A 26,596-nucleotide genomic window follows, 5' to 3' on the forward strand; every position below is an offset into this window, starting at 1 on the left:
GGAAGATCGAATGTGGTTGTCGACATTATTTTTTGCCAAATGAGCTTGGCTGGAGATGATCATGGGACAATACACTGATTGTGCTCAAGAGCTTTTGTACAGTAAGTAAGTTAGCTCACAACAAGTACAACACTCAATGTCAACTGTGTTGCACTGTTTTCACTTCACTATCTTCTATTTCTCCCGGTGTCTAGGGATCGTAAATTGGTATAGATCATTGGACATACCTCACACCTTTTAATGATTGACATTGACATGCATTTTGATTACTTTTTCACAAGCTTTGAAAACTGAAGATTTTGTCTGTAACTCTGCCTATTGTTGCACTCTCAGAGGCAGAGGATGAGCATGGAGAAGAGCTGTCAGAAGATGAAGAGGCTAAAGAGGAGGATGGACCGATCGATTAAGAAGCCCAACTTAAGGCAAGCATGGGACTGCCTGTGGAGTTCATAAGTTCCTCTGCACAGAAAAGAGCTGTACGTAGTAGCAAGTAAACATTGCCTATGTCTGTCCGTCACCATAGAGTCCACCTAAAAGAAAGAAAAAAGATCATGTTGCTCCGATGCTCTCTCTCTTGATGGGAGAAAGTTGATGAGGAAGAATGCCATCCACTGGGAAGCAGCTCCTGAGAATCTGGATGAAGAAGATCCACCTTCACTCCAGGTGGAGAAGAATGATTCCACTGTTGAAAGCACCAAGGTTGCATTTGATTTGATCTCAGTGAGGGGCTAGGAGGAAAAGCAGAACCTCCACCCTTCCAGCCAAAATTAGTGCACTATATATGTATTTTACCTTTATTTAACCAGGCAAGTCAGTTAAGAACAAATTCTTATTTTCAATGACGGCCTAGGAACAGTGGGTTAACTGCCTGTTCAGGGGCAGAACGACAGCTCGGGGATTTGAACTTGCAACCTTCCAGTTACTAGCCCAACGCTCTAACCACTAGGCTACCCTGCCGCCCCAGAATAGGGAATAGGGTGCCATTTGAGACACATCCTGTGAGAACAAAGACAGAAGACAAAAACCCATATGTACCACTTTGGAATTGATAGCCACTTGTGCAAAGCCCTTTCTCTTCCCCCAGAGCAGTGGATAGGTCTCGTCACTGAGGACGGCTTCCCTCACGCCTCCAGGTGAGATGCCCAGGAGGTGGCCACTTTTTAGGGCCTTCACACACGCCTCCTGGGGCCCGTGGATGACACTGAACACCTCCAACAGCAGCTTGAACCCTACAGAGAACAATAAAAGGTCCTGTTTTTAGGGTCGAAGTGGCTCATGTAGTAAGAATGGACTACGGCAGCTATAGGCTATACACTTTACTGATCAACTACAGAGGGCTGAATGTAACATCTCACTTTTATATTTAGATACTGGGAAATGGAACTGTGAAGATCTTACCTGGAACTTTGAACAGAAAGTAATCAGCGACTGAGTGAACAATCCGTCCCTTTTGAATGAGGACCTTTGCCAGAAAGTAATAATAGTCAATGGGAATAGCCCCATGATAATAGACTATAAGAGCTGCTCCTTCATCGGGAATCTTCTCCATACCATGGATTTCATATCCTGTTTTGAAATAGACACATTTATCTAAGCATTGGCAATAGTCATTTTTACATTACATTTAAGTCATTTAGCAGACGCTCTTATCCAGAGCGACTTACAAGTTAATTTTTACCTTTATTTAACCAGGTACGTCAGTTAAGAACACATTCTTATTTTTCAATGACGGCCTGGGAACAGTGGGTTAACTGCCTGTTCAGGGGCAGAACGACAGATTTGTACCTTGTCGGCTCGGGGGTTTGAACTCACAACCTTCCGGTTACTAGTCCAACGCTCTAACCACTAGGCTACCCTGCCTAGTCATTGACTAGTCAAGCAGCGCCGATGGAGAGCCGACTCCCTGTCGAGACCCAGGGGAGTCAGAGTTTGGAGGAAGGCTGAAGTGAAGTCAGGCGGGCACTCGTGAAGTGATCGATCTGATTGTGCAGACTTTTGTCAGTGGTAGCTGACCAGTGTGATTAGGGCCAACAGCAAGCAGACCATGACAGTGGAAATGATGAGAAACCTTGTGATGGTGGTAATCGCAAAAGAGCTGCCTCCTCAAACACCAAGCCCACTGAGTCAAGAGGTGATTCCCCCCACCAACCTATATACATGCCTTTTCTGTTTCTCAGTTTAGTCAACTATTCTGTATCGTTGAGGAGACTGAAACTATATTGACATGGCAATGATTTCTATCTCCCAAATGATTATATCAAGAACCTAACAATGTCATTAGAGTAGCCAGGCAGCCCAATGTTCTACTCAAAATGACTTTATGTCCAACAGACCTCGTTTTTAAAAACGTATTTTAGTCCTTGTAATTCTGGGCTTTATCCAAACTGTGCATTGATTCTGTCAGAGTATTTAATGCATCATACTATCAAAACATGTGTTTCTTTTAAATGAAAGGACCATGTGACACAGGCCCATGCATTTTTAATGGCTCTTCTTGTCATAGAGAACAGTGGCGCGCACCACTGCCTGACTTAACGTCTCCCTCTCCTCTGGGATTTTCCATCCTGTCCGTGACTGATCCCATACAACACGACACTGCCCTCATTTATATGGCATAGCATATCTGTTTTATCTGGCTTTGTAGCAATGTTTTAAACCACATGCCAACTTCCTTTTCCCTGTTTCATCCTTTTGATCAGAAAACACGAATGTAGAATGTAATGTTGAAGGGATAAATGAATGTACACGTTTCTTCCCTCCAGACACAGGATGGGTGTTCCCAGAAAAATAACAATGGATCAAGTGGGAGAAGAGCATCTAATAGTGAAGGTGATGAAAAGCCACATAGACGAATTGCAAAAGTAAAGTGGAGGTAAGCTACATGACATCATTTATCCATATATTCATACCTTGCTGCATTTTTCAGTATTGTCCTCTATTGCTCAACCAATACAGTATTACTGAATATCACTGCTTCAATTGGCTGCCATATGCTGACAGTGACTGACATATTTTTTCCTATGGGTTTGAATTGGACTATGGTTCAAGCTGTAAAGGTTTGAAATGTTGACTATGATGCATTGAATGTAAAAGGGTCAGTCTGGGTGAAGGAATGAAAGTGTTTATCTACTGTCTTTTTCAATTTCAGTTTGATCTAAGGAGATGTTTATGTCCAATGATAAACACTCCATCGTGTTTCAGTTAACCAAGGATTCTGTAAATAGATTCTGTAGAATCTGTATAGATGTAAATCAGTAAGAATCACATGGTCCATTCCAACCCAAAGGCTGGTATTGGTGACTGATATATGATTAAGCCTACACAATTATTTGTGAGATTTAACAAAATTGTTCTGCATGCCCCCCAAATGGCACCCCATAGGGCTCTGGTCAAAAGTAGTACATTATATAGGGAATAGGGTGCCATTTGGGATGTAGCCTTGTTCAACCATTGTGATTGTTTGTTAGGCTAATGATGTCTACTGATCTATAGATTGACACAGTCATGAACTGTATGTGGAGGAGAACCCTCAGATGTCTGTAGAGGAATCCTGGGATAAACTGTGATTAAAGTGCAGCCACGACCCCATGTACGTGAGCATTACTACATGAGACTTGGGCTACATCCCAAATGGAACCCTATTCTCTATATAGTGCACAACCTTTGACCAGCCTGGTCAAAAAGTAGTGCACTTTTACAGTATGTAGGGAATAGGGTGCCATTTCGAACAGAGACCAGTTATCTGTATGATATTCTAAGAGGACAATCTCACATAATCAATCTCTTTTCACGTTTAGGTGTATTAGGTTTGAGAGTGTGCTGATGTTTAAGCCCCAGTCACCACCAGGGTGGGAAGGCTAGGAGGAATAGGAAGCTACATGGCGTTAGGAGAGCATCCTGCCACATCAACAATCACACCTTCTCTACTGAAGAGGGAGATGCCACAGAGCCCAAGCTGAGCAAGACCTTTCAAAAGTAAGCCTTGTAAACATTTGACCAATTATTCTGAAATTATTTTTGATAGCAATACCAATAGTCACCCTCCCTTTTAATCAAATCAAATCAAATTTTATTGGTCACATACACATATTTAGCAGATGTTATTGCGGGTGTAGCAAAATGCTTGTGTTCCTAGCTCCAACACTGCAGCAGTATTTAACAATTCACAACAATGCTCACAAATCAGAAGTAAAATAACGCAGTTAAGAAATATATTAATATTAGGACGAGCAATGTCGGAATGGCATTGACTAAAATACAGTAGAATAGAATACAGTATATACATATGAAATGAGTAAAGCAGTATGTAAACATTAAAGTGACCAGTGATTCCATGTATATAGGGCCGCAGGGTTGAGTAACCGGGTGGTAGCTGGGTAGTTATAGCACACACCCACAGTTCATAGCAGCTTCTGACTAAGCAAGTGGATGAGTTTGGTGAGGAGGAGGATGTGGTTGACACCGGGGGAAGCTTTGTCAGAGAGGTCCGCATCATGTCGAACTCAGCTGCCTGTAGCCTCAGCCTCAGTGTTCACTCAGTGTCCGCTGGCAGAGGAGAGAATGGGAGAGCAGCCAAGACTCCACAGGAGCCCCTCCTATCCCCCCAACCCCTCCCTGTCGGTGCTGCCCTCCTCTGACACCCTCTGACACACTGCATCTCTTTAAACGTGCAGCCACTGTTTTCGTCCGACTGAATTTATTTACAATGCGCCGGCACACTGCACTGGTTCAAGGGTAGCCGTGCTGTTTAAAGGTCATGTATCATCCGCGTATTTGAGTCAGTCACATTTCATTGGTAAGACTACCTTTGGACGGCTGATGTAGGAAGTTCACATCACTGGCTGACTTTCAGAGGGTTCAGTTGGTTGCTATAAACTCAGATGCTTATTCAAACCATAATAGAGAAGCTAGGAAATGCTGCTTTTCTCTGTTTGCTGACTGCTGGATTTGTTTTATCCCAAAGAAATTGAAACTTGCCAAAGTACTTGAGTGTGCACAAACAGCACTTCAAACAAGGAGAAACTTAATGACTCTCTTTACCTACAGTTATAGGTTCCCCCACCATTGAAGTAGATATCCGTGTGTTTCTACTGAGTTGGCACTGAGTTGAGACATTATAAAGTATTGTCACACTGTGGGAGGTCTTAAATGCAGTGTCTTTCCACTCATCTCTCTGTATGAGCTCACTGAATTGATCTTCTGGGCTGTTTTTACTGTCTGCCACAAATGGCTCCATCATCCAGCAGGCCCAGTAGAAATGACTTCAGCACGGATTAAGCCTATTGTAAAGTATTATTTTGTTGTCAAACTTGTCATGCTTCTCTGTTGATGTAGTGTTTATTGCTCATGCTTGTGTCTTGTACTTTCAGATCACATGTCCTGATCTGTCTTCAGGTTCAGAGGTTCCTCCAGAAAGTTGAGAGAGGAATACCCCTCTGGAGTTGGATAGTACTGAGCAACCCTCTCATCAGAACCTCTTCACCAGAATAGAAGATGAAGATGAAGAGGATGATGAGATTCAATTCAGAAGAGAGGTGTACTCACTGGACATACCAGACTACTTAGTTCCCGGAGCACCTGAACACAATAACACAGGTGAGTTTGTGTCAACAGCCGGTTTAGACCTTTTTCTAACCCGGGGTTTCTTCATAAACAATTCATGTCAGATCTACGTTAGTGTATTTCTTGTTTGATTGTAGAAGTCACTACCTATTTCCAGAGGCTACTGGGAAGAAAAAGAAGAACAATAATACCAAGAAAACAGAGAAATGTGGAGTGATGCCAGCTGAGATTGCAGTGGAGCCTGAGCTGGCTAAGTACTGGGCCCAGCGCTACCGGCTCTTCTCCTGGTTCGATGAGGGCATCAAATTGGAACAAGTTGAGTCACAGAGCAAACAGAACACACACACACACACACTTCAGGAAACACAACCGATTTCTTCATACAAGCTCAAGCAGAAAGGGTTAGTGGTTGTTGTAACTTTAATGTGTTTGAGTTCATGTTTAAGTTTATTCTTGGAACTGTATCTAAAGATATTTCTTTAGATTTATTTGCATATGTAATTGTATTGGGTTATGTTGAATTACGCTTTTTGACTGAAAGTCCCAGAATGCCTTGCGAGAGGAATGAGTGATAACGCGCCAATTATGGGCAGGTGTTTAGTGATTGTAGCTGACTTTCCGACAGCATCTTACCTGCATTGCTCTGTACCAAAACAATTGTTGTTAAATGTAACGTGAACCAGTATTCTTACTAAAAGAAGCTTTCGTATCAAACCCGACGTCCCGAGTCATTACTTTGAAGTTAGTTAATCTAAAATTTGGTGCCGAAACCCGGGATATGAGCTGCGATGAAGAAGTGGCTGAAATGGCTGAGGAGGAACATCGGCATGAAGCAGAAAGAACGAGACGAAAGCGGGGTACCATTTGAGGCGCAACAACGCGGATTTTGGATCAGATTGACATGGAAATATCCCAGTCAAATCCGGATACCGATCACTTGAGTACATTGTTGGAATTGTCATCAGAGAAGGAGGACAGTTTGTTTGGTCGTGGAATTGAACAGTAACGCCATTGGACGGATTCGAGGCAGAGATTGCATGCACGGAGGATTACAAAGAACGCATTATCATGCTGAAGAGCTGTGCACAAAGAGTGATAACGAAGAAACAGGACGTCAATCCACTACCAGCCCGGGTGAGTGACGCTAACTCAGTAAGGCTACCGAAGTTGATTATTGAGAAATTCTATGGAGATGTCAGTATGTGGCAGGAGTTTTGGAGCCAGTATGAGACTGCTATTCACAACAATGATTCACTGTGTAAAAAAGAGACGTTTATCTATCTGAAAACATATCTCACTGGACCAGCTGCAAAGGCAGTAGCAGGACTGATGTTAACAGACAGTAACTATGATAATGCAATCACGCTACTCAAGAGCAGATTTGGAAGGAAAGACCTTGTGATTAGTGCTCATATGTCAAAGCTGCTGAATCTCACACCTGTGAAGAAATCCTCTGATCTAAATGCATTGAGGCAGCTATATGATGAATGTGAAATTCAGATTAGGAGCTTGGAATCACTGGGTGTAGTGTCAGAAACCTATGGAAGTCTACTATGCCCAATCTTACTACAGATGATTCCAGAGGACATAGCTCTTGACTATAGTCGTCAGAGGGGAGAAGATGATGAATGGAAAGTGTCTGAGATTATCAGTTTCCTACAGAAAGAGGTTCAGAGCAGGGAGAGAGCGCTACAAATGACAAGATCATACAACCAACAGAAAGAGAGCAAACCATGGAACAAGTCATGCTTCTTCAATGAAATGAAAACAAAAAGACCCAACATGCCCTCTGCTGCAGCACTGCATACAGCCAGCCAGAAGGAACAACAAACGTGTCTATTTTGTGACAGTGCAGACCACAAATCAGAAAACTGCCCTGACTCCAATATTGCTACACGCAAAGCGAAACTAAAGAACATGGGAAGATGCTTTGTATGTTTAGGACAGAGACACATAGCACAATTCTGTAAAGTCAAAGATGTGTCATGTGCAACATGTGGAAGCAGACATCACATTGCGGTGTGTACCAGTAAGGGGAGTGAGGTGCAACCCCCTACTGTTTCTGTAGATGCTGTTGTTTCCTCAGTTATTCCCCATTCAGTGAAGATGAAACCAGATGGACAGAACACTGTGTTGCTACAAACGGCAAAGGCATGGATAGAAGGCCCATCGGGCAGGAAGATAGCTCGTTGCTTACTAGATGGAGGCAGTCAGAGAAGCTTCATACATGAAAACCTTGTGAAGGGCTTGAAGCTACCAGTAATCAGACAAGAGGCACTCACTCTTCACATGTTTGGCTCCTCTGCCCCAGCAACGTCCCAACGCAACACAGTGAAAGTCATCTTGGAGAATGTCTGGGACAAACAGCAGAGAATAGAGATAGAGGCAATTGAAACCCCACAAGTGTGCACAGCTGTGATGAAGGTTCCTGGTGAACGGATTCAGCATGAGCTCAGTAAAAGGGGACTGCAGCTCGCAGACTTTCCAGGAGATGACAATGATCCTGAACTCTCTGTCCTGATAGGAGCAGATTACTACTGGCAGATAGTATCAGGCAGAGTGGAGCGACTGACGGAGACGCTAGTTGCTTTAGAGAGCACCTTTGGATGGTCGGTGCAGGGACCCGTGTCCATGTCAAGTGTCGCCGAGGCAACCTGCATGTTCATCCCACTTGATGAAGACACACTAGTCTCCAAGCAACTGCACGCATTCTGGGAGGTTGAGTCTCTGGGTATTCTAAGCGAGAAAACACAGAACTCAGAGGAAAACGAGGCTCTACAAAGGTTTGAGGAAACAACCACCTTCAAAGATGGGCGATACCATGTGGAGTTGCCATGGAAACGAGAAATGCCAGAACTCCAAGACAACTATAGAATCTCCAAGAAACGGTTTGAAGGTCTGAAGAAAAGACTGAAGAAGGATGTGACGTTGTACAGCAGATCCAATGAAGTAGTAGAAGACTACTTACAACAATATATGGCAGCGGACGTGCCCAAGGACAACGCATCAAGTGCAGACAGAGTAAAATACTACTTATCTCACCATGCAGTACTCCGAGAAGATAAGGTGACGACAAAACTGAGAGTGGTGTTTGATGCCTCGTCCCATGAAGATGGCTGTCCATCTCTCAATGACTGTCTACTCACAGGACCGAACCTGAATCCGGATCTGCTCAGCATTCTGATAAAGTTCAGACTACATGAGATCGCATTCATGGCAGACATCAAGAAAGCTTTCCTGCAGATATCCCTAGCAGAGAGAGACAGAGACGCCGTGAGATTTCTATGGCTCACTGGCCCACCAAGGGGAGAAAATGAAGAGGAGCTGCATGTGCTGAGGATGAAAAGAGTGGTTTTTGGAGCTTCCCCAAGTCCATTTTTGCTGGCAGCTACAATCAGGAAGCACCTGAAACAATAAGAAACAGAACAACCAGAAGTTGTAGAGATGCAATGAAGTCATCTACGTAGAGTGACTCTCTCAGTAAGTTCACGCAATGTTGAAGAGGCTTACCTTGTGACAACAACTGCAAAGCGAATGCTGTCGATTGCAGGCATGGACCTCTGCAAATGGATGACCAATTCTCCTGAATTGAAAACAAAATGGGAGGAGAGTACGACAACTGACCACCCGTTGACGTTACAAACACAAGGATTAGTGCTGAAGGTTTTAGGTTTCGTATGGAGGCCGGAAACGGATGACTTTGTGTTTGACCTCAGGCCGTTACTGAGCATTCTGAGGCAAAAGGAAAACACAAAGAGAAGTGTCTGCAGTCGTCTGCACATATCTTCGACCCTCTTGGTTTATTAACTCCCTTCACCTTCAGGATCAAGTGCATGTTCCAGGAAATGTGGGAGAAGGAACTCAGCTGGGATGAAGAATTACCATCTGATCTGACACGAGAATGGCAACAGTGGTGTTCAGAACTACCCCAGTTACACCAGCTCACCATACCAAAGTGGTACAGAACAGACATGCGGCCACAGAATAACCACACCCTGAAACTACACGTGTTCTGTGATGCAAGTGAAAGGGCTTACTGTGCAGTAGCTTACTTGCAAGGTGAGTCACAAGACACTGAAACAAGTCTAGTCGCATCCAAGTCCAGGGTAGCCCCACTTAAGAAAATGACGCTGCCACTCCTGGAGCTCATGGGAGCTGTGATTGGAGCGAGACTAGCAAACAACTTGATGACCACACTGACAATGGAAGAAAAACAGATCAAAATGTGGACAGACTCGATGATTGTGCTGCATTGGATTTGCAGCTCAGCTCAGAAATGGAAACAGTTTCTTGCGAACAGAGTGACGGAGATCCAGTCCTTGACCAATCCAGAGTCATGGTCACATATTGAAGGGAAAACTAATCCAGCTGACCTACCTACAAGAGGACAAACTGTTCGAAACTTGACACAGAGCGAGCTATGGTGAAATGGACCCAGAATTCTGACATCACCCAATCAGTCCGAAGAGACTGATGATAACAAGGTTCCGGAAGAGGTGAATATAGAACTCAAGTCCAGTTGCCAGGTTACTGTACAACTCGCAGCAAACAGCACAGACAGCACTGAACCTGTGTTGGAGCTTGAAAGGTACAGCACACTGAAAAGAGTGTTCAGAGTCACCGCCTGGATAAAGAGATTCATAGCCAATGCTCGTACAACCATAAAGATGCAAGGTGAACTGACTGCTGACGAACTGTTCGATGCAGAAAAGTACTGGATTAAGGTAAAACAACAACAAAGTTTCGGACAGGAGATCAAACTACTGAAGGCAGGAAAAAGCCTAAACAATGACTGTAAAATCAGAGAACTGAAACCTTTCCTGGACGAACACGAACTGCTCAGTGTAGGAGGAAGGCTGCAACAGTCCAACTTCACATTCAGAGAGCAGCACCCATGGGTTCTGCCCAATAAGTCCAGATACTCAGAAATGCTGATACAGTACCACCATGAGAAGGTGATGCATTCTGGAGCAAGAGACACTAGTACAAATCAGAGAGCGATACTGGATCTTGAGTGCTAGGCAGCTAGTCAAGAGCACAGTGGCAAGATGTATAGTGTGCAAGAGGTTCAAGGCAAGGGCCGGACAGCAGGTCACTGCGCCTTTACCAAAACACAGAATAACTGAATCCCCACCATTCGAAGTCACAGGTATGGATTTTGCAGGACCGCTCTATGTGAAAGAAAATGGTTCTGTGAAGAAGTCATACATTGCACTGTTCACTTGTGCTGTAACCAGAGCAGTGCATTTGGAACTGGTCTCAGATCAGCCAACAGAGACATTCCTGTTAGCTCTAAAAAGATTCATCTCAAGGAGAGGATTATGCAAGGTAATCTACTCAGACAATGCAAAAACGTTCGAGAGCTGATCAGGACTTGAAAGAGCTGTGAAAGGCAATCGAAGAGCCCCAACTCTTGGCGTTCTTCTCAGAAAGGGGCATCACCTGGAGGTTCATCGCAGAGCGAGCAGCCTGGTGGGGCGGATTCTGGGAAAGACTCGTCAGGTCAGTAAAAACATGCCTGCGAAAGGTTCTTGGGAGAGCTTCACTTAATTTTGAAGAGATGTGCACAGTCCTGACAGAGGTTGAAGCTATCTTAAATTCGTGCACAATGAGGTGGATGAACCACAACCCCTGACCCCAGCACACTTCCTGGTGTGTAAAAGACTAACCTCTTTGCCTCCAAGGCCATTTCCAGCTGACACACAGCACCCAATGTTAAACAAGGGGGAAATGACACGCAGATGGAAGTACAGGCAGAGACTTGTGACCAGTTTCTGGAACAGTTGGCGAAGAGACTACTTGCTGGATCTAAAGTCAGCACACCGCTGTGACACACCACAGCCCACCCCACTGAAGGCGGGTGACGTTTACTCATTGGAGAAGATAACCTACCCAGACAAACCTGGAAACTAGGAAAGATTGAGGAACTGTTTCCAGGCCGAGATGGCTTAGTTAGATCATGTTCAGTTCGTACTGCTTCAGGGACTTTGTTGAGGAGACCGATTCAGTTGATATACTGCCTAGAGATCTAGACGAACACAATTGTTCATCGGGGGAGGATGTTGTAACTTTAATGTGTTAATGTTTAAGTTTATTCTTTGAACTGTATCTCAAGATATTTCTTTAGATTTATTTGCATATGTAATTGTATTGGGTTGTGTTGAATTACGCTTTTTGACTGCAAGTCCAAGAATGACTTGCGAGAGGAATGAGTGATAACGCGCCAATTATGGGCAGGTGTTTAGTGATTGTAGCTGACTTTCCGACAGCATCTTACCTGCATTGCTCTGTACCAAAACAATTGTTGTTAAATGTAACGTGAACCAGTATTCTTACTAAAAGAAACTTTCGTATCAAACCCGATGTCCCGAGTCATTACTTTAACTAACTTCAATCTAAAAGTGGTATTTTGGAACGACTTTACGTTATTATTGTTGTTAACGTGTTAATATTTCTCTAGTTTGAGAACAACTATTGTAGTCTCCCAACCACTTCTATTCGTGCAGCCCAAATGGAGTGTTATCAAATGTGATTCAGGAATGCACTTTATTCTGAAAAGAAAAGGATTTGCCTCAAGGTGACTGAATGTTATCTTTCTTTCCAGTTGAGAAACAAATGGCTGTTATGTCCAAGGTAAAAGCTACAGTTTGGCTGCTCTTGAAGTCTAACATCATGTTGTTTTCAGAGAAGCAGAGGGAAAGAGAGGCAGGGAGGTTGAGATGATGGTGTAGTGGGTGCATGGATTTGCTGGCTGGCAGACAGGGCACTCCGCTTCCTGTCTGTAGGGAGAAGTGCTGGCGCCAGTGAAGCACACCTCACCCTGTGTCACATGACATGACAGCATCAGGCTCTCTCCCTGTCTCCCAGCAGAGCAACTCTTTCATGACTCTCGAGTCTCTCCTTTCCTTTACTCTCTCTCCCTTGCAGCTGAAACAGGTGTCACGGTTTCTGTTCCGAGTGCATCTGCCCACCTGTCAGTTTCTCCTCCCCGGGAGCTGTGCTCGATTTGGCTCTTCTCTCCATTGGTTAATTGTTTGCAGGAACATTTCAATATAACAGTCCTAGTGAGTACACAATCGTAAACATTTTTTTTTGGGGGGGGGGGGGGGTGTATCTACCGACGGCCTGTGCAGATCCAGAAAGATACATCCGTTGTTTTACTCGTCCTGTAAACACGCTGGATGATTGAGAATCCATTGAAGAGCTTGAACGATTCATTGACGAGAAATACTTATGCACTCAAAGAAAAATTGTCGCTGGTTTCGGAGGATTCAAACACTGTTAAGGACAACAAACCCAATCAACAAACCACAGCCAAGTTGGCCAAGCGGTATCAACGATGGCATAAAACCATCCACAAGCAAGAGGGCGTGAGTGGGGAGTGGTTTACGGATGTTGACTTGTTGAAATCCATCAATAAAAGGCTTGCCAAACTTGATATCTTGGATATGTTACGAGAGAACCTCAATGCATTATGTGACAGTCTAGAATTCAGCCAACGTCAGATTGATGATCGAAGGAAAGAGGACACGGCGCTGAGAGGTGCTGTAGACTCTATTCATTGCAAGGTGGAGGTGGTTCAAAGGGAGAACAAACAACTTAAAGAAACATTGCTTGATGTACAGTGTCGATCAATATGGGGAAACTAATATTTTCAGGGATGCCAGAGAAAGACAACAGCAAAAGCTGTGAGGACACTGTCTGAGACTTTATGTCAACTCAACAAAAAATTGCCCACAGATGTCGTGCGTAATGTCACTGTCTCCAGAGTCCATAGAATGAGTAAGGCCTCTGGGAAAAGGCCACGGGCTATTGCTTGTTTTGAACATTGTAAGGAAATGGTGAAGAGCTGGGGCAGAAAACTCAGAAACACAGATTTTGGAATGAATGATCACTTCCCCACGCATATCCCATCATGAAGGAAAAGCGTTCCCGGAATCAACGAGTCTCCTTGGTGATGGATAAACTTTATATCAACAGGCAACTGTATCAGGACTCTAGAGTAACTCCCTGGCTATTTTAATCCATTATTTAAATCTGAGTTTGTGTGTTATAGTGTATCATTACGACTTCAACTATAATGAATACATGCTCTATTGATCTCCACTTGACAAGGAAAGGGCTGCATATAGCTCAGGTTAATGTATGTGGCCTTCCTAAAAAAATACATGAGGTTTTTAACTTGGTCAACATAAATAATATTCATATTTTGTCTTTGACCGAAACGCATTTGGATGCATCTGTAATTGATGGGAAAATGAACATCCATGGATATAGTCTACTGAGAGGGGACGGGAATCATGGATATAGTCTACTGAGAGGGGACGGGAATCATGGATATAGTCTACTGAGAGGGGACGGGAATCATGGATATAGTCTACTGAAAAAGGACGGGAATCATGGATATAGTCTACTGAGAAGGGACGGGAATCATGGATATAGTCTACTGAGAGGGGACGGGAATCATGGATATAGTCTACTGAGAAGGGACAGGAATCATGGATATAGTCTACTGAGAAGGGACGGGAATCATGGATATAGTCTACTGAGAAGGGATGGGAATCATGGATATAGTCTACTGAGAGGGGACGGGAATCATGGATATAGTCTACTGAGAGGGGACGGGAATCATGGATATAGTCTACTGAGAAGGGATGGGAATCATGGATATAGTCTACTGAGAAGGGACGGGAATCATGGATATAGTCTACTGAGAAGGGATGGGAATCATGGATATAGTCTACTGAGAAGGGATGGGAATGGTAGGGGTGTAGTACTGAATCATATACCCTTTAAGAGGAGGGATGACCTTAATGTATGTCAAATAGAGGCACTATGGGCTCAAGTACATCTGCCTCACCAGGCAGCCAAATTGGTAGGATGTGTGTATAGACCTCCGAGCTCTAAGGTGTCCTATCTGGATGACTTATGCACTGTGTTACACCAGGCCACAAATAGTAACAGAGATGTATTTATATTGGGTGATTTTAATATACATTGGAAGGATCATAATAATTCAAATATTAATGATATATTCCGAGAGCTGTGGTTTGAAACAAATGATTCATTATACTACTAGATCATCAACTAAGTTGGGTCATCGTTCAGACACATGCATTGATCTGATATTCTGTAATATACTATTGCAATGCTTAAAAGCCAGATCAATGCCAGTGGGCTGGACAGACCATAATATTGTGACCATAACTATGGTCAAGAGAAGTTTTAAAACATTTAATCATGAGCTCTTTCAAAATGATTTGGCCGCTGTACCCTGGGAGCTGAGTTATCTAGAGGATGATTTAAATCACGCTACAGAATGTTTTATTGATTTGCTCACTGAGGTAATGGACCATCATGCCCCAGTAAGAAAGAGTACTGTTGGGGCTCGTCTATCTCCATGGATTGATGATTAACTGGCTGAGGCATTTTCTCAAATAATATGGCAAGAGTCTTAGCAGCCAAATCTAAACTAGAAATTGATTAACAGAATTATAGAATACTACGTAATTATGCAGTTAAATTAAATCGTAAGAAAAAAACATTATTTTACAAAAAATATTTGATTGATTGTAAAAAAAAAATGATTGTAGGAAGGTATGGAATACAGTTAAAGGCCTACTTGGAACATCTATCTCATCATGTCCATCTAGTGTGGAGGTTGACAGGAGAACAATAACAAAACCAGCTGACATTGCCAATCATTTTGCAGATTATTTTTTTTTTTACAAAGAAAATGAATTTACTGAGCGATAATGTAAACACCCATTCTCCCAAACAAGCAACTGTCCGATGGATTGATGATCATATCATGAGCAAAAACACCTGCTCTTTTAGTCTACAAATGGTGTCAGTAGAGGTGTTAAACCTATTGAAGTCATTACCTGATGGTAAATCTACAGGTTATGATCTTATGGACAATTTTTTACTTCGCTATGCTGCTCCCCAGATTGCAGCTCCACTGAAATATATATTTAATTGGTAACTGGAAAAGGGGACATTTACAAATGTATGGAAGCATGCTAAACTGTGTCCTATTCCAAAAGACAGCAAAGAACCCATTACTCCTGCCAATAGTCTACTCCCTTCACTCAGTAAGATATTGGAGGGTATTGTGAGTAGACAAATATGGGAGTACATGGAAAAGAATGATCTGATTACAGCCAATCAGCATGCTTATCGCAAAACAAGTTCCACTACCACTGCATTGGTTGACATGACTGACCAGTGGCTTAATGCTATGAATAATGGCAGGTTTGTGGGTGTACTATTTTTAGATTTTAGTGCAGCATTTGATTTAGTGGATCATGAAATACTTTTGACAGAATTATCGCATTATGTTTTTAAGGAGGCAGCATGGAATTGGGTACAGTAATATCTAACTGTCAGGAAACAGTCCACCTATATCAATGGGTTGTTTTCTTCCCCTCATGCTTTTAACTGTGGAATACTGCAGGGCAGCTGCCTTGGGACAATTCTTTACTCAATATATACCAACGACCTTGCTTATGCCTTATCTGAAACTCAACCTACTATATTTCCAGATAATGCTACAATTTTTATACAGCAAGACAATTAATTCAACAGGTTCAGCAAGCTCTACAAGTAGATCTGGGAAATATCAGGGAGTGGGTTTGCCTGAACAAACTTGTTTTGAACACGAATAAAACCAAGGAATGCATGATCAGAAAGATAGCTAAATATTTACCAGGAAAGATTCTTAGGCAAACAACCCAAGCACTAATTGGGAGTCAGGTAAACTACTGTTCTGTGGTCTGGGGAAATGCATCAGCAAGTGGAATTAGGAGGCTGTGGATTGAACAGAACAAAGCAGCAAGGATTGTTTAAAGGTGGATATATGGTTATTCTGTTGGAGCCATGCTCAATGCTCTTGGTTGGTCATCAATCAACAAGATAATTGAAAAAAAAAAGATGCTTATTTTATTTCACAATGTACACCATTTAAAACAGCCAAACTCTATTCACAACAGTAATCAGTTGGTAAGAGACAGACATTCAGAAAATACTAGGAATATAGTGTCCGTCATCTGTGTTATCCAGACAGAAAAGAGAAATAGGCAAAATAACATTTCAATTTAGAGCAATAAAGACATTGTATAATTTATCTGAGAAAACCAGAAACATTTCAATATATAAATTCATACAATACTGTAGAACCATTTTAAATATAATAAATTGAAAGGTTGTGCGGAACTTGGGTCGATGAAGGAATCACTATATTTTCAGAATGTTCGAGTATTTATCTGGTCAATATGTCAGTGTATTATGTATGTTTGTAACAGTGTGTTATATGTGAAAATGAGATCGTATTATAAATTGTATTTTAATGTTTAAGGACTCTTGGAAGATTAGTCCAAATGAGGACTAAAAGTGATAATAAATTCTAAATCAAATCTCTCTCCCAACAAAAAGAGCAGAGACTATAGCAGAAATAAAAGCAACCTTGTACTCTAGAATGACAAATATTCATACTGTTAGTTAGGGTTGGGCGGTATCAGATTTTCATACCATTTCTGTACCATACCAGGGAATACGGCATTACCGGAAAAAACAAGGGGCACTATTTCACCAAAACAAAAAAAACAATTATGTCTATTGTAACCAAGAAGCTTTATCTTGACATTTAGCTAGAAGGTTAGCGAACCAAATGCATAGCTGGAGCCCTGAGCTGGATATAAGTTATTTTAGATTTCTTGTATTTATACTTATAGTTCTAAGCAGAGGCATAGCATCCCCACCTACTGTTAGGGTTATAAAAGTTGTTGTTTTTTAAAGCTCAGTTCATTCCTCACTGACGACCTTCTCCAACATATCTGGGAAAGAGTTTATCAGTTATCAGAGGGCCTATCTCATCCTTCCGAATCTCCCTATTCTCCAAAGTATTATCACTAATATGTCTTTAGTCTACCTAGCTCAAATAAGAAGTCTTTCACAGAGCATTCTGAATTCTGTTTGAAAACGAGATCAGAGCCTTCATAACCATTCAATTATTCATGTCAACAGAGTAGAGCCTGGACACATGGCTGAAACCCACTGCAGATTACAACCTACTCCTATCAGATTCCTATGGTGTCTATTGCTCAATTAGTCATAGGGGTAAAGTCTGAGAAAGTGCCTGTACAGCTTCATCATGTGTAGCAGTGCCTGGCTAATGATAGATAGCAGATTTTGAAGAGGGGTAGTCTAGTCTTCTGGGACTGAAGTGATGTAGCTCGGTTTTAAAACTTCCGACATGATTTTGTCTTCCCTTCAAGATATGTTTGAGAATACAACGCTAACTAGTCGCCCATAGACATAGTTGCCAATAGACATTAGGGGAATGCATGAGCTCAATATTTTGTTTGGACCCTCCCTTGAGCCCCAGTAAAGTTAGTCCTCTCCTCAGTCACTTTTCTCAGGATGGAGGGAAGGAAGGCATAATAAAAGAGTGAGAGACGTGAACCGCTAAAAACAAGTAGAGACCACTCCCATCATTGTTTGTCTTAACAGGTGTTTATTCTCTGAGGAGGCTGTGAAAACAAGCAGCGGAACAGAAAATAGCAATGACTGCTAGACTCAGTTAGAGAACGATGGCAGATGGTCTAGGGGTCTCCGAGGGGAGACAGGAGGACGTGGTCTATGAAGCATCCCAGTCTCTCCACATAGTCTAATATATCTCAATATCCACAGTATACTTCTTGAATACTTGTTGTGTTGTCTTGTATAGTATAATCATAACTAGGCTTTTCCTGGTGTGATGGCAAACCCACATCTACTTTATATTCCAGCAGGCCTAATATTAGTATTTTGCCTGCAGTAAAATGTTGTGAATGACAGCTGTTTTGAAATGTAACTCTCACTGATAGTGTTTTGGTTCTTTTGATGAAGTTGCGCATGGCACTAGCATGACTTCATGAGCTCACAAAATAAATCAACTAGATTATATATTATATTTCTGGACTTTTCTGGCTTGAATATCAGAATGGCAGTTTGAACAAAACCATTTGACACTTGTCTGACCCCTGGTGGCTATGCTGGGCAATGGGGACACCTACAGTATTTCTCTTTGCAAAACCCTCCAAATTCTGATTTATTAAAATGTGAGTATTAAAATGCACTTAATTTGCCTTGTATTATAGTAAAATTACAGAAATTAGAATATATATTAATTGTCTGTCTGTCTGAAAATGTGTCTGTCTGTCTGTCTGTCTGTCTGTCTGTCTGTCTGTCTGTCTGTCTGAAAATGTGTCTCTGTATGTCTGTCTGTCTGAAAATGTCTGTCTGAAAATGTGTCTGTCTGTCTGAAAATGTGTCTGTCTGTCTGAAAATGTGTCTCTGTCTGTCTGTCTGAAAATGTGTCTCTGTCTGTCTGATAATCTGTCTGTCTGTCTGTCTGAAAATGTGTCTGTCTGTCTGTCTGAAAATGTGTCTGTCTGATAATCTGTCTGTCTGATAATCTGTCTGTCTGTCTGTCTGAAAATCTGTCTGTCTGTCTGTCTGAAAATGTGTCTGTCTGATAATCTGTCTGTCTCTGTCTGTCTGAAAATGTGTGTGTCTGTCTGTCTGTCTGTCTGAAAATGTGTCTCTGTCTGTCTGTCTGTCTGTCTGAAAATGTGTCTCTGTCTGTCTGTCTGTCTGAAAATGTGTCTCTGTCTGTCTGTCTGAAAATGTGTCTCTGTCTGTCTGATAATCTGTCTGTCTGTCTGTCTGAAAATGTGTCTGTCTGTCTGTCTGAAAATGTGTCTGTCTGATAATCTGTCTGTCTGATAATCTGTCTGTCTGTCTGTCTGAAAATCTGTCTGTCTGTCTGTCTGAAAATGTGTCTGTCTGATAATCTGTCTGTCTCTGTCTGTCTGAAAATGTGTGTGTCTGTCTGTCTGTCTGTCTGAAAATGTGTCTCTGTCTGTCTGTCTGTCTGTCTGAAAATGTGTCTCTGTCTGTCTGTCTGTCTGAAAATGTGTCTCTGTCTGTCTGTCTGTCTGAAAATGTGTCTGTCTGAAAATGTGTCTCTGTCTGTCTGTCTGTCTGAAAATGTCTCTGTCTGATAATCTGTCTGTCTGATAATCTGTCTGTCTGTCTGTCTGAAAATCTGTCTGTCTGTCTGTCTGAAAATGTGTCTGTCTGATAATCTGTCTGTCTCTGTCTGTCTGAAAATGTGTGTGTCTGTCTGTCTGAAAATGTGTCTGTCTGTCTGTCTGAAAATGTCTCTGTCTGTCTGTCTGAATGTCTGTCTGTCTGTCTGAAAATGTCTCTGTCTGTCTGAAAATGTCTCTGTCTGTCTGTCTGTCTGTCTGAAAATCTGTCTCTGTCTGTCTGTCTGAAAATGTCTGTCTGTCTGAAAATGTCTCTGTCTGTCTGTCTGAAAATGTGTCTGTCTGTCTGAAAATGTGTCTGTCTGTCTGAAAATGTCTCTGTCTGTCTGTCTGTCTGAAAATGTCTCTGTCTGTCTGTCTGTCTGAAAATGTCTCTGTCTGTCTGTCTGAAAATGTCTGTCTGTCTGAAAATGTGTCTGTCTGTCTGTCTGAAAATCTGTCTGTCTGTCTGAAAATGTGTCTGTCTGTCTGAAAATGTGTCTGTCAATTTGTCTGAAAATGTGTCTGTCTGTCTGTCTGAAAATGTGTCTGTCTGTCTGAAAATGTGTCTGTCAATTTGTCTGAAAATGTGTCTGTCTGTCTGTCTGAAAATGTGTCTCTGTCTGTCTGTCTGTCTGTCTGAAAATGTGGCTGTCTGTCTGTCTGAAAATGTCTGTCTGAAAATGTGTCTGTCTGAAAATTTGTCTGTGTGTATGTCTGAAAATCTGTCTGTCTGAAAATTTGTCTGTCTGTCTGAAAATGTGTCTGTCTGTCTGTCTGAAAATGTGTCTGTCTGAAAATGTGTCTGTCTGTCTGTCTGAAAATGTGTCTGTCTGTCTGTCTGTCTGAAAATGTCTGTGTATGTGTCTGTCTGTCTGTCTGAAAATGTCTGTCTGTCTGTCTGAAAATGTCTGTCTGTCTGTCTGAAAATGTGTCTGTCTGTCTGTCTGAAAATGTCTGTCTGTCTGAAAATGTGTCTGTCTGTCTGAAAATGTATGTGTCTGTCTGTCTGAAAATGTGTCTGTCTGTCTTTCTGAAAATGTGTCTGTCTGTCTGTCTGAAAATGTGTCTGTCTGTCTGTCTGAAAATGTGTCTCTGTCTTTCTGAAAATGTATCTGTCTGTCTGAAAATGTCTGTGTCTGTCTGAAAATGTGTCTCTGTCTGTCTGAAAATGTGTCTGTCTGTCTGTCTGAAAATGTGTCTGTCAATTTGTCTGAAAATGTGTCTGTCTGTCGGTCTGAAAATGTGTCTGTCTGTCTGAAAATGTGTCTGTGTCTGTCTGAAAATGTCTGTCTGAAAATGTGTCTGTCTGTCTGTCTGCCTGTCTGAAAATGTGTCTGTCTGTCTGTCTGTCTGAAAATGTCTGTGTCTGTCTGTCTGAAAATGTGTCTGTGTGTCTGTCTGAAAATGTCTGTCTGAAAATGTGTCTGTCTGTCTGAAAATGTGTCTGTCTGAAAATGTGTCTGTCTGTCTGTCTGAAAATGTGTCTGTCTGTCTGAAAATGTGTCTGTCTGAAAGTGTCTGTCTGAAAATGTGTCTGTCTGAAAATGTGTCTGTCTGAAAATGTGTCTCTGTCTGTCTGTCTGAAAATGTGTCTGTCTGTCTGTCTGTCTGAAAATGTCTGTGTATGTGTCTGTCGTCTGTCTGAAAATGTGTCTATCTGTCTGTCTGAAAATGTCTGTGTCTGTCTGCCTGTCTGAAAATGTGTCTGTCTGTCTGAAAATGTGTCTGTCTGTCTGAAAATGTATGTGTCTGTCTGTCTGAAAATCTGTCTGTCTGTCTGTCTGAAAATCTGTCTGTCTGTCTGTCTGAAAATGTGTCTGTCTGTCTGTCTGAACATGTGTCTTTCTGTCTTTCTGAAAATGTGTCTGTCTGTCTGAAAATGTCTGTGTCTGTCTGAAAATGTGTCTCTGTCTGTCTGTCTGAAAATGTGTCTGTCTGAAAATGTGTGTCTGTCTGTCTGTCTGTCTGAAAATGTGTCTGTCTGTCTGTCTGAAAATGTCTCTGTCTGTCTGAAAATGTGTCTGTCTGTCTGTCTGTCTGAAAATGTGTCTGTCTGTCTGTCTGTCTGAAAATGTCTGTCTGTCTGAAAATGTGTCTGTCAGTCTGTCTGAAAATGTGTCTGTCTGTCTGTCTGAAAATGTGTCTGTCTGTCTGTCTGAAAATGTCCTTCTGTCTGTCTGAAAATGTGTCTGTCAGTCTGTCTGAAAATGTGTCTGTCTGTTCGTCTGAAAATGTGGCTCTGTCTGTCTGCCTGTCTGAAAATGTGGCTCTGTCTGTCTGTCTGTCTGAAAATGTCCTTCTGTCTGTCTGAAAATGTGTCTGTCAGTCTGTCTGAAAATGTGTCTGTCTGTTCGTCTGAAAATGTGGCTCTGTCTGTCTGCCTGTCTGAAAATGTGTCTCTGTCTGTCTGTCTGTCTGTCTGAAAATGTGTCTGTCTGTCTGTCTGAAAATGTCTCTGTCTGTCTGAAAATGTGTCTTTCTGTCTGTCTGTCTGAAAATGTGTCTGTCTGTCTGTCTGAAAATGTCCTTCTGTCTGTCTGAAAATGTGTCTGTCAGTCTGTCTGAAAATGTGTCTGTCTGTTCGTCTGAAAATGTGTCTCTGTCTGTCTGAAAATGTGTCTCTGTCTGTCTGTCTGAAAATGTCTGTCTGTCTGAAAATGTCTGTCTGTCCGTCCGTCCGTATGAAAATGTGTCTGCCCGTCTGTCTGTCTGTCCGTCTGTGTGAAAATGTGTCTGTCTGTCCTTCCGTCCGTGTGAAAATGTGTCTGTCTGTCCGTCTGTGTGAAAATGTGTCTGTCTGTCCGTCCGTGTGAAAATGTGTCTGTCCGTCCTTCCGTCCGTGTGAAAATGTGTCTGTCCGTCTGTCTGTCTGTCCGTCCGTCCGAAAATGTGTCCGCCCGTCTGTCTGTCGGTGTATGTACAGAGGCCTGGTTCTCCGTCACCCCAGAGAAGATAGCCGACCACAGTTTCCACTCATAGACACCTTCTGTGGAGTGGGAGGCAATGCCATCCAGTTTGTCCTCACTGTGAAGAGAGGTACATCAATGTTTGATATAAACTTTAGATATTTTTGCTTATACTGTATCTGCATTTGTCTTTATAGATAGGGCGAGAGTTTTTCCTGACCCTGTGATGTGACCAGGAAAATCTCTGGGCCCTTGTTATATCCTATAAGTTAAAAGTTATTGTCCTGAGTGGTACTCCCTGTGTGTCTGACTCTCTGTCCTCCCTGTCCCTTCCACCTTGTAGTGCTAGCCATTGACATCGACCCAGTGCGTCTGGCCCTGGCCCTGGCCCAGCACAACGCCCAGGTTTATGAGGTGGCCGAGCACATCGACTTTGTGCAGGGAGACTTCCTAAAGCTGGCACCACGTCTTAGGGGGGATGTGGTGTTCAGACTACCTCAGCGCAGACGTCTTCGATATCAAGAGCATGATGGCTCCAGATGGATATCCTTTTTTCCTCTCGTTGTAGCTGCTCTCAGGCTTTTATAGTCAGGCAACGGGCCAGACTCCAGCACTCCGGGCATGGCAGGGTAGAGGTAGAGGCAGAGTGGTAGAGACCGAGGCAGGGCTTTTGAGAACAGGGCATAGTGATTGAGGCCAGGGCAGAGCGGTAGAGACCCGGGCAGATGAAGAGCAAGACATGCCTCTGTATTCTGGGTCAGCGGCAGCTTAACTTGGTCTTTTTTTGCAGAACCTGACAATCGTACTGGACAATAATCAAGATAAGATAAAACAGGAGCCTGCAGGACTTGCTTTGTGGAGTGTGGTTTCAAAAAAGCAGAGCATCTCTTAATTACAGACAGACTACTCACCCACCATTGAATCTATATGTTTTGACCATGACAGTTTACAATCTAATGTTACACCAAGTTATTTAGTCTCTTCAACTTGTTTAACAGCCACACCATTCATTACCAGATTCAGCTGAGGTCTAAAACTTTTGGAAATCTCTGTACCAAATACAATGCTCTTAGTTTTAGAGATGTTCAGGACCAGTTAATTATTGGCCATCTATTTCAAAACTTTATGCAACATTTTGTTAATGGTTTCAGTGACTTCATTAGCTGTGGTTGCTGATGCGTATATTGTTGAATCATCAGCATACATGGACACACATGCTTTGTTTAATGTCAGTGGCAGGTCATTGGTAAAAATAGACAAGAGTAGAGGGCCAACAGAGCTGCCCTGCGGTACACCCCACTTTGCATGTTTGACATTGAAAGAAGCTTACATTAAAGAAAGCTCTGAATCCATGATATGGCTGAGGTTGAGAAAACTAACTAACACATTTGTTTTCTCAACAACCGGTTATCGTAAATACTATCGAAGGCTGCTCTGAAATCTAACAGTACAGCTTGCGCTCACAATCATCTTATTATCAATTTGCTTCAGCCAATCATCAGTCATTTGTGTCAGTGCAGCACATGTTGAGTGCCCTACTCTATAAGCATGCTGAAAGTCTGTTATTAATTTGTTTACAGAGAAATAGCATAGTATTTGGTCAAACACAGTTTTTTCCAACTGTTTGCCAAGAGCTGGCACCAAGCTGATAGGTCTGCTGTTAGAACCAGTGAAGGGAGCTTTACCACTCTTGGGTAGTGGAATGACTTTGGCTTCCCTCGAGGCCTGAGGACAAAGACTTTCCTCTAGACTCAGATGAAAGATATAACAGATAGGAGTGGGTATAGGAGTGGGTAACCCTACCATCCCCACTAGCTTTCCATCTAATTTGTCAATTCCAGGAGGTTTGTCATTTATTCATAAGTTTTCCACCTCTCCCACACTAACTTTACAAAATTCAAACTTACAATGCTTTTCTTTTGATTATATGTTTTTTTTATGCATGAGTACGATGGCTCACTGTTTGTTGGCATTTTCTGCTTAGGTTTGCCCACTTTGCCAATTAAGTTATCGTTAAAATAATTGGCAACATCAAATGATTTTGTGATGAGTAAGTCATCTGATTCGATGAAAGATGGAATTGAATTTGTCTTTGTGCCCATAATTTAATTTAAAGTACTCCAATGTTTTTTTTCCATCAATCTTTATATCATTGATCTTGGCTTCATAATACAGTTTTCTTCTTTTTGTTGAGTTCAGACACATTATTTCTCCATTTGCAGTAAGTCAGCCAGTCAGATGTGCAGCCAGACTCCTTTTGCCCCATCTCTTTCAACCGTACAGTTTTTCAATTCCTCGTCAATCCATGAAGCCTTAACAGTTCTAACAGTCAGTTTCTTAACAGGTGCATGTTTATCAATAATTGGAAGAAGCAATTTCATAAATGAATCAAGTGCAGCGCCTGGATGCTCCTCATTAATCACATCAGACCAACAAATATTTTTTACATCATCCACATAAGAGTCACAGCAAAATCTTTTGTATGATCTGTTATACACTATTTTAGGCCCAGCTGTTGGAACGTTGGCTCTTCTGGATCTAGCCACTATATTGTGATCACTGCATCCAATGGGTACGGATACAGCTTTAGAACAAAGTTCTACAATATTAGGAAAAATGTGATCAATACATGTGGATGATCTTGTTCCTGTAGTGTTTGTAAACACCCTGGTAGGTTGCTTAATAACCTGAACCAGGTTACAGGCACTGGTTACAGATGAAAACCAGTCAATATTCAGGTCCCCATGAAAGTAGACCTTTCTGTTTACATCGCATACACGATCAAGCATTTCACACACATTATTTAGATACTGAATGTGAGCACTGGACTATAGCAACACCACAAAATAAAAAGCTTTAGATGTGCCAGATGAACCTGCAACCACAACACTTCAATAACACTTTACATAAGATATTTTCTAAGCATTACAGGGATATGGCTCTGAATATATTCAGCAACACCTCCTCCGTAAGCATTCCTGTATTTTCTATAGATGTTATATCCTTGTATTGCTGCTGCTTTGTCATCAAATTAAATATCGAATTGAGTCTCAGAAGTGGCTAATATACACTATATATACAAAGGTATGTGGACGGCTCTTCAGATTAGTGGATTCAGCTATTTCAGCCACACCTGTTGCAGACAGGTGTATAAATCGAGCACACGGCCATGCAATCTCCATAGACAAACATTGGCAGTAGAATGGCCCGTCCTGAAGAGCTCGGTGACTTTCAACCGGGCACTGTCATAGGATGCCACCTTTCCAACAAGTTAGTTTGTCAAATTTATGCCCTGCTAGAGCTGCCCCGTCAACGGTAAGTGCTGTTATTGTGAAGTGGAAATGTCTAGGAGCAACAACGGCTCAGCTGCAAAGTGGTAGGCCACACAAACTCACAGAACGTGTCCTCCGAGTGCACAAGTGCGTAAAAATTGTCTGACCTCAGTTGCAACACTCACTACTGAATTCCAAACTGCCTCTGGAAGCAACGTCAGAACAAGAACTGTTCATCGGGAGCTTCATGATATAGGTGTCCATGGCAGAGCAGCCGCACACAAGCCTAAGATCACCATACACAATGCCAAGTGTCGGCTATAGTGGCGTAAAGCTCACCTCCATTGGACTCTGGAGCAGTAGAAATGCGTTCTCGAGAGGAATGAATCAGTTTGGCGGATGCCAGGAGAACATTACCTGCCCCAAGTGTAAAGTTTGGTGGAAGATGAATAATGGTCTGGGGCTGTTTTTCATTGTTTGTGCTGGCCCCTTAGTTCCAGTGAAGGGGAATCTTAACACTACATTGTAGACAGTTCTTAGCTTTCAACTTTGTAGCGACAGTTTGGAGAAGGCCCTTTCCTGTTTCAGCATGACAATGCCCCCGTGCAGAAAGCGGTCCATACAGAAATGGTTTGTCGAGATTGGTGTGGAAGAACTTGACGAGCTTGCACACTGACCTTTACCCCATCGAACACCTTTGGGGAGAATTGGAACGCCGACTGCGAGCCAGGCCTAATCACCCAACATCAGTGCCCGACCTCACTAATGCTCTTGTGGCTGA

At 42.4% G+C, this 26,596-nt stretch overlaps 1 protein-coding gene, 1 long non-coding RNA gene and 1 pseudogene across 6 annotated transcripts; all 3 read left to right on the top strand.

Annotated features, from left to right (window-relative positions):
• Positions 1-13: 13 nt before the first annotated feature.
• LOC135513889 (uncharacterized) lies at positions 14-3,969 on the top strand. 3 transcript variants are annotated; one of them, XR_010451608.1, is made up of 5 exons: positions 14-101; positions 334-2,131; positions 2,763-2,872; positions 3,493-3,589; positions 3,798-3,969. It is a non-coding gene; the product is annotated as an uncharacterized LOC135513889 (long non-coding RNA). The 3 variants fall into 3 exon arrangements; XR_010451602.1 differs by lacking the exon at positions 3,493-3,589; XR_010451609.1 differs by lacking the exon at positions 3,493-3,589 and having other exon boundaries at positions 334-476.
• A 1,406-nt stretch (positions 3,970-5,375) lies between these two features.
• On the top strand, positions 5,376-11,157 carry LOC135513859 (uncharacterized). 3 transcript variants are annotated; one of them, XR_010451600.1, is made up of 3 exons: positions 5,376-5,595; positions 5,720-9,668; positions 9,739-11,157. XR_010451600.1 is itself a non-coding variant. In XM_064936839.1 (2 exons), exon 2 carries the CDS (start codon positions 6,631-6,633, stop codon positions 8,977-8,979), a length of 2,349 nt encoding a protein of 782 aa, XP_064792911.1. In that variant the 5' UTR covers positions 5,376-5,595; positions 5,700-6,630; the 3' UTR covers positions 8,980-11,157. The 3 variants fall into 3 exon arrangements, 2 of the variants coding, with proteins under 2 accessions (XP_064792911.1, XP_064792902.1); XM_064936839.1 differs by having other exon boundaries at positions 5,700-11,157; XM_064936830.1 differs by having other exon boundaries at positions 5,720-11,157.
• Positions 11,158-22,107: 10,950 nt separating this feature from the next.
• Positions 22,108-23,111, top strand: LOC135507040 (trimethylguanosine synthase-like; annotated as a pseudogene).
• Positions 23,112-26,596: the final 3,485 nt, after the last annotated feature.

The sequence above is a fragment of the Oncorhynchus masou genome, chromosome 3 (genome assembly GCF_036934945.1).
Source record: "Oncorhynchus masou masou isolate Uvic2021 chromosome 3, UVic_Omas_1.1, whole genome shotgun sequence".
Taxonomy (NCBI): domain Eukaryota; kingdom Metazoa; phylum Chordata; class Actinopteri; order Salmoniformes; family Salmonidae; genus Oncorhynchus; species Oncorhynchus masou.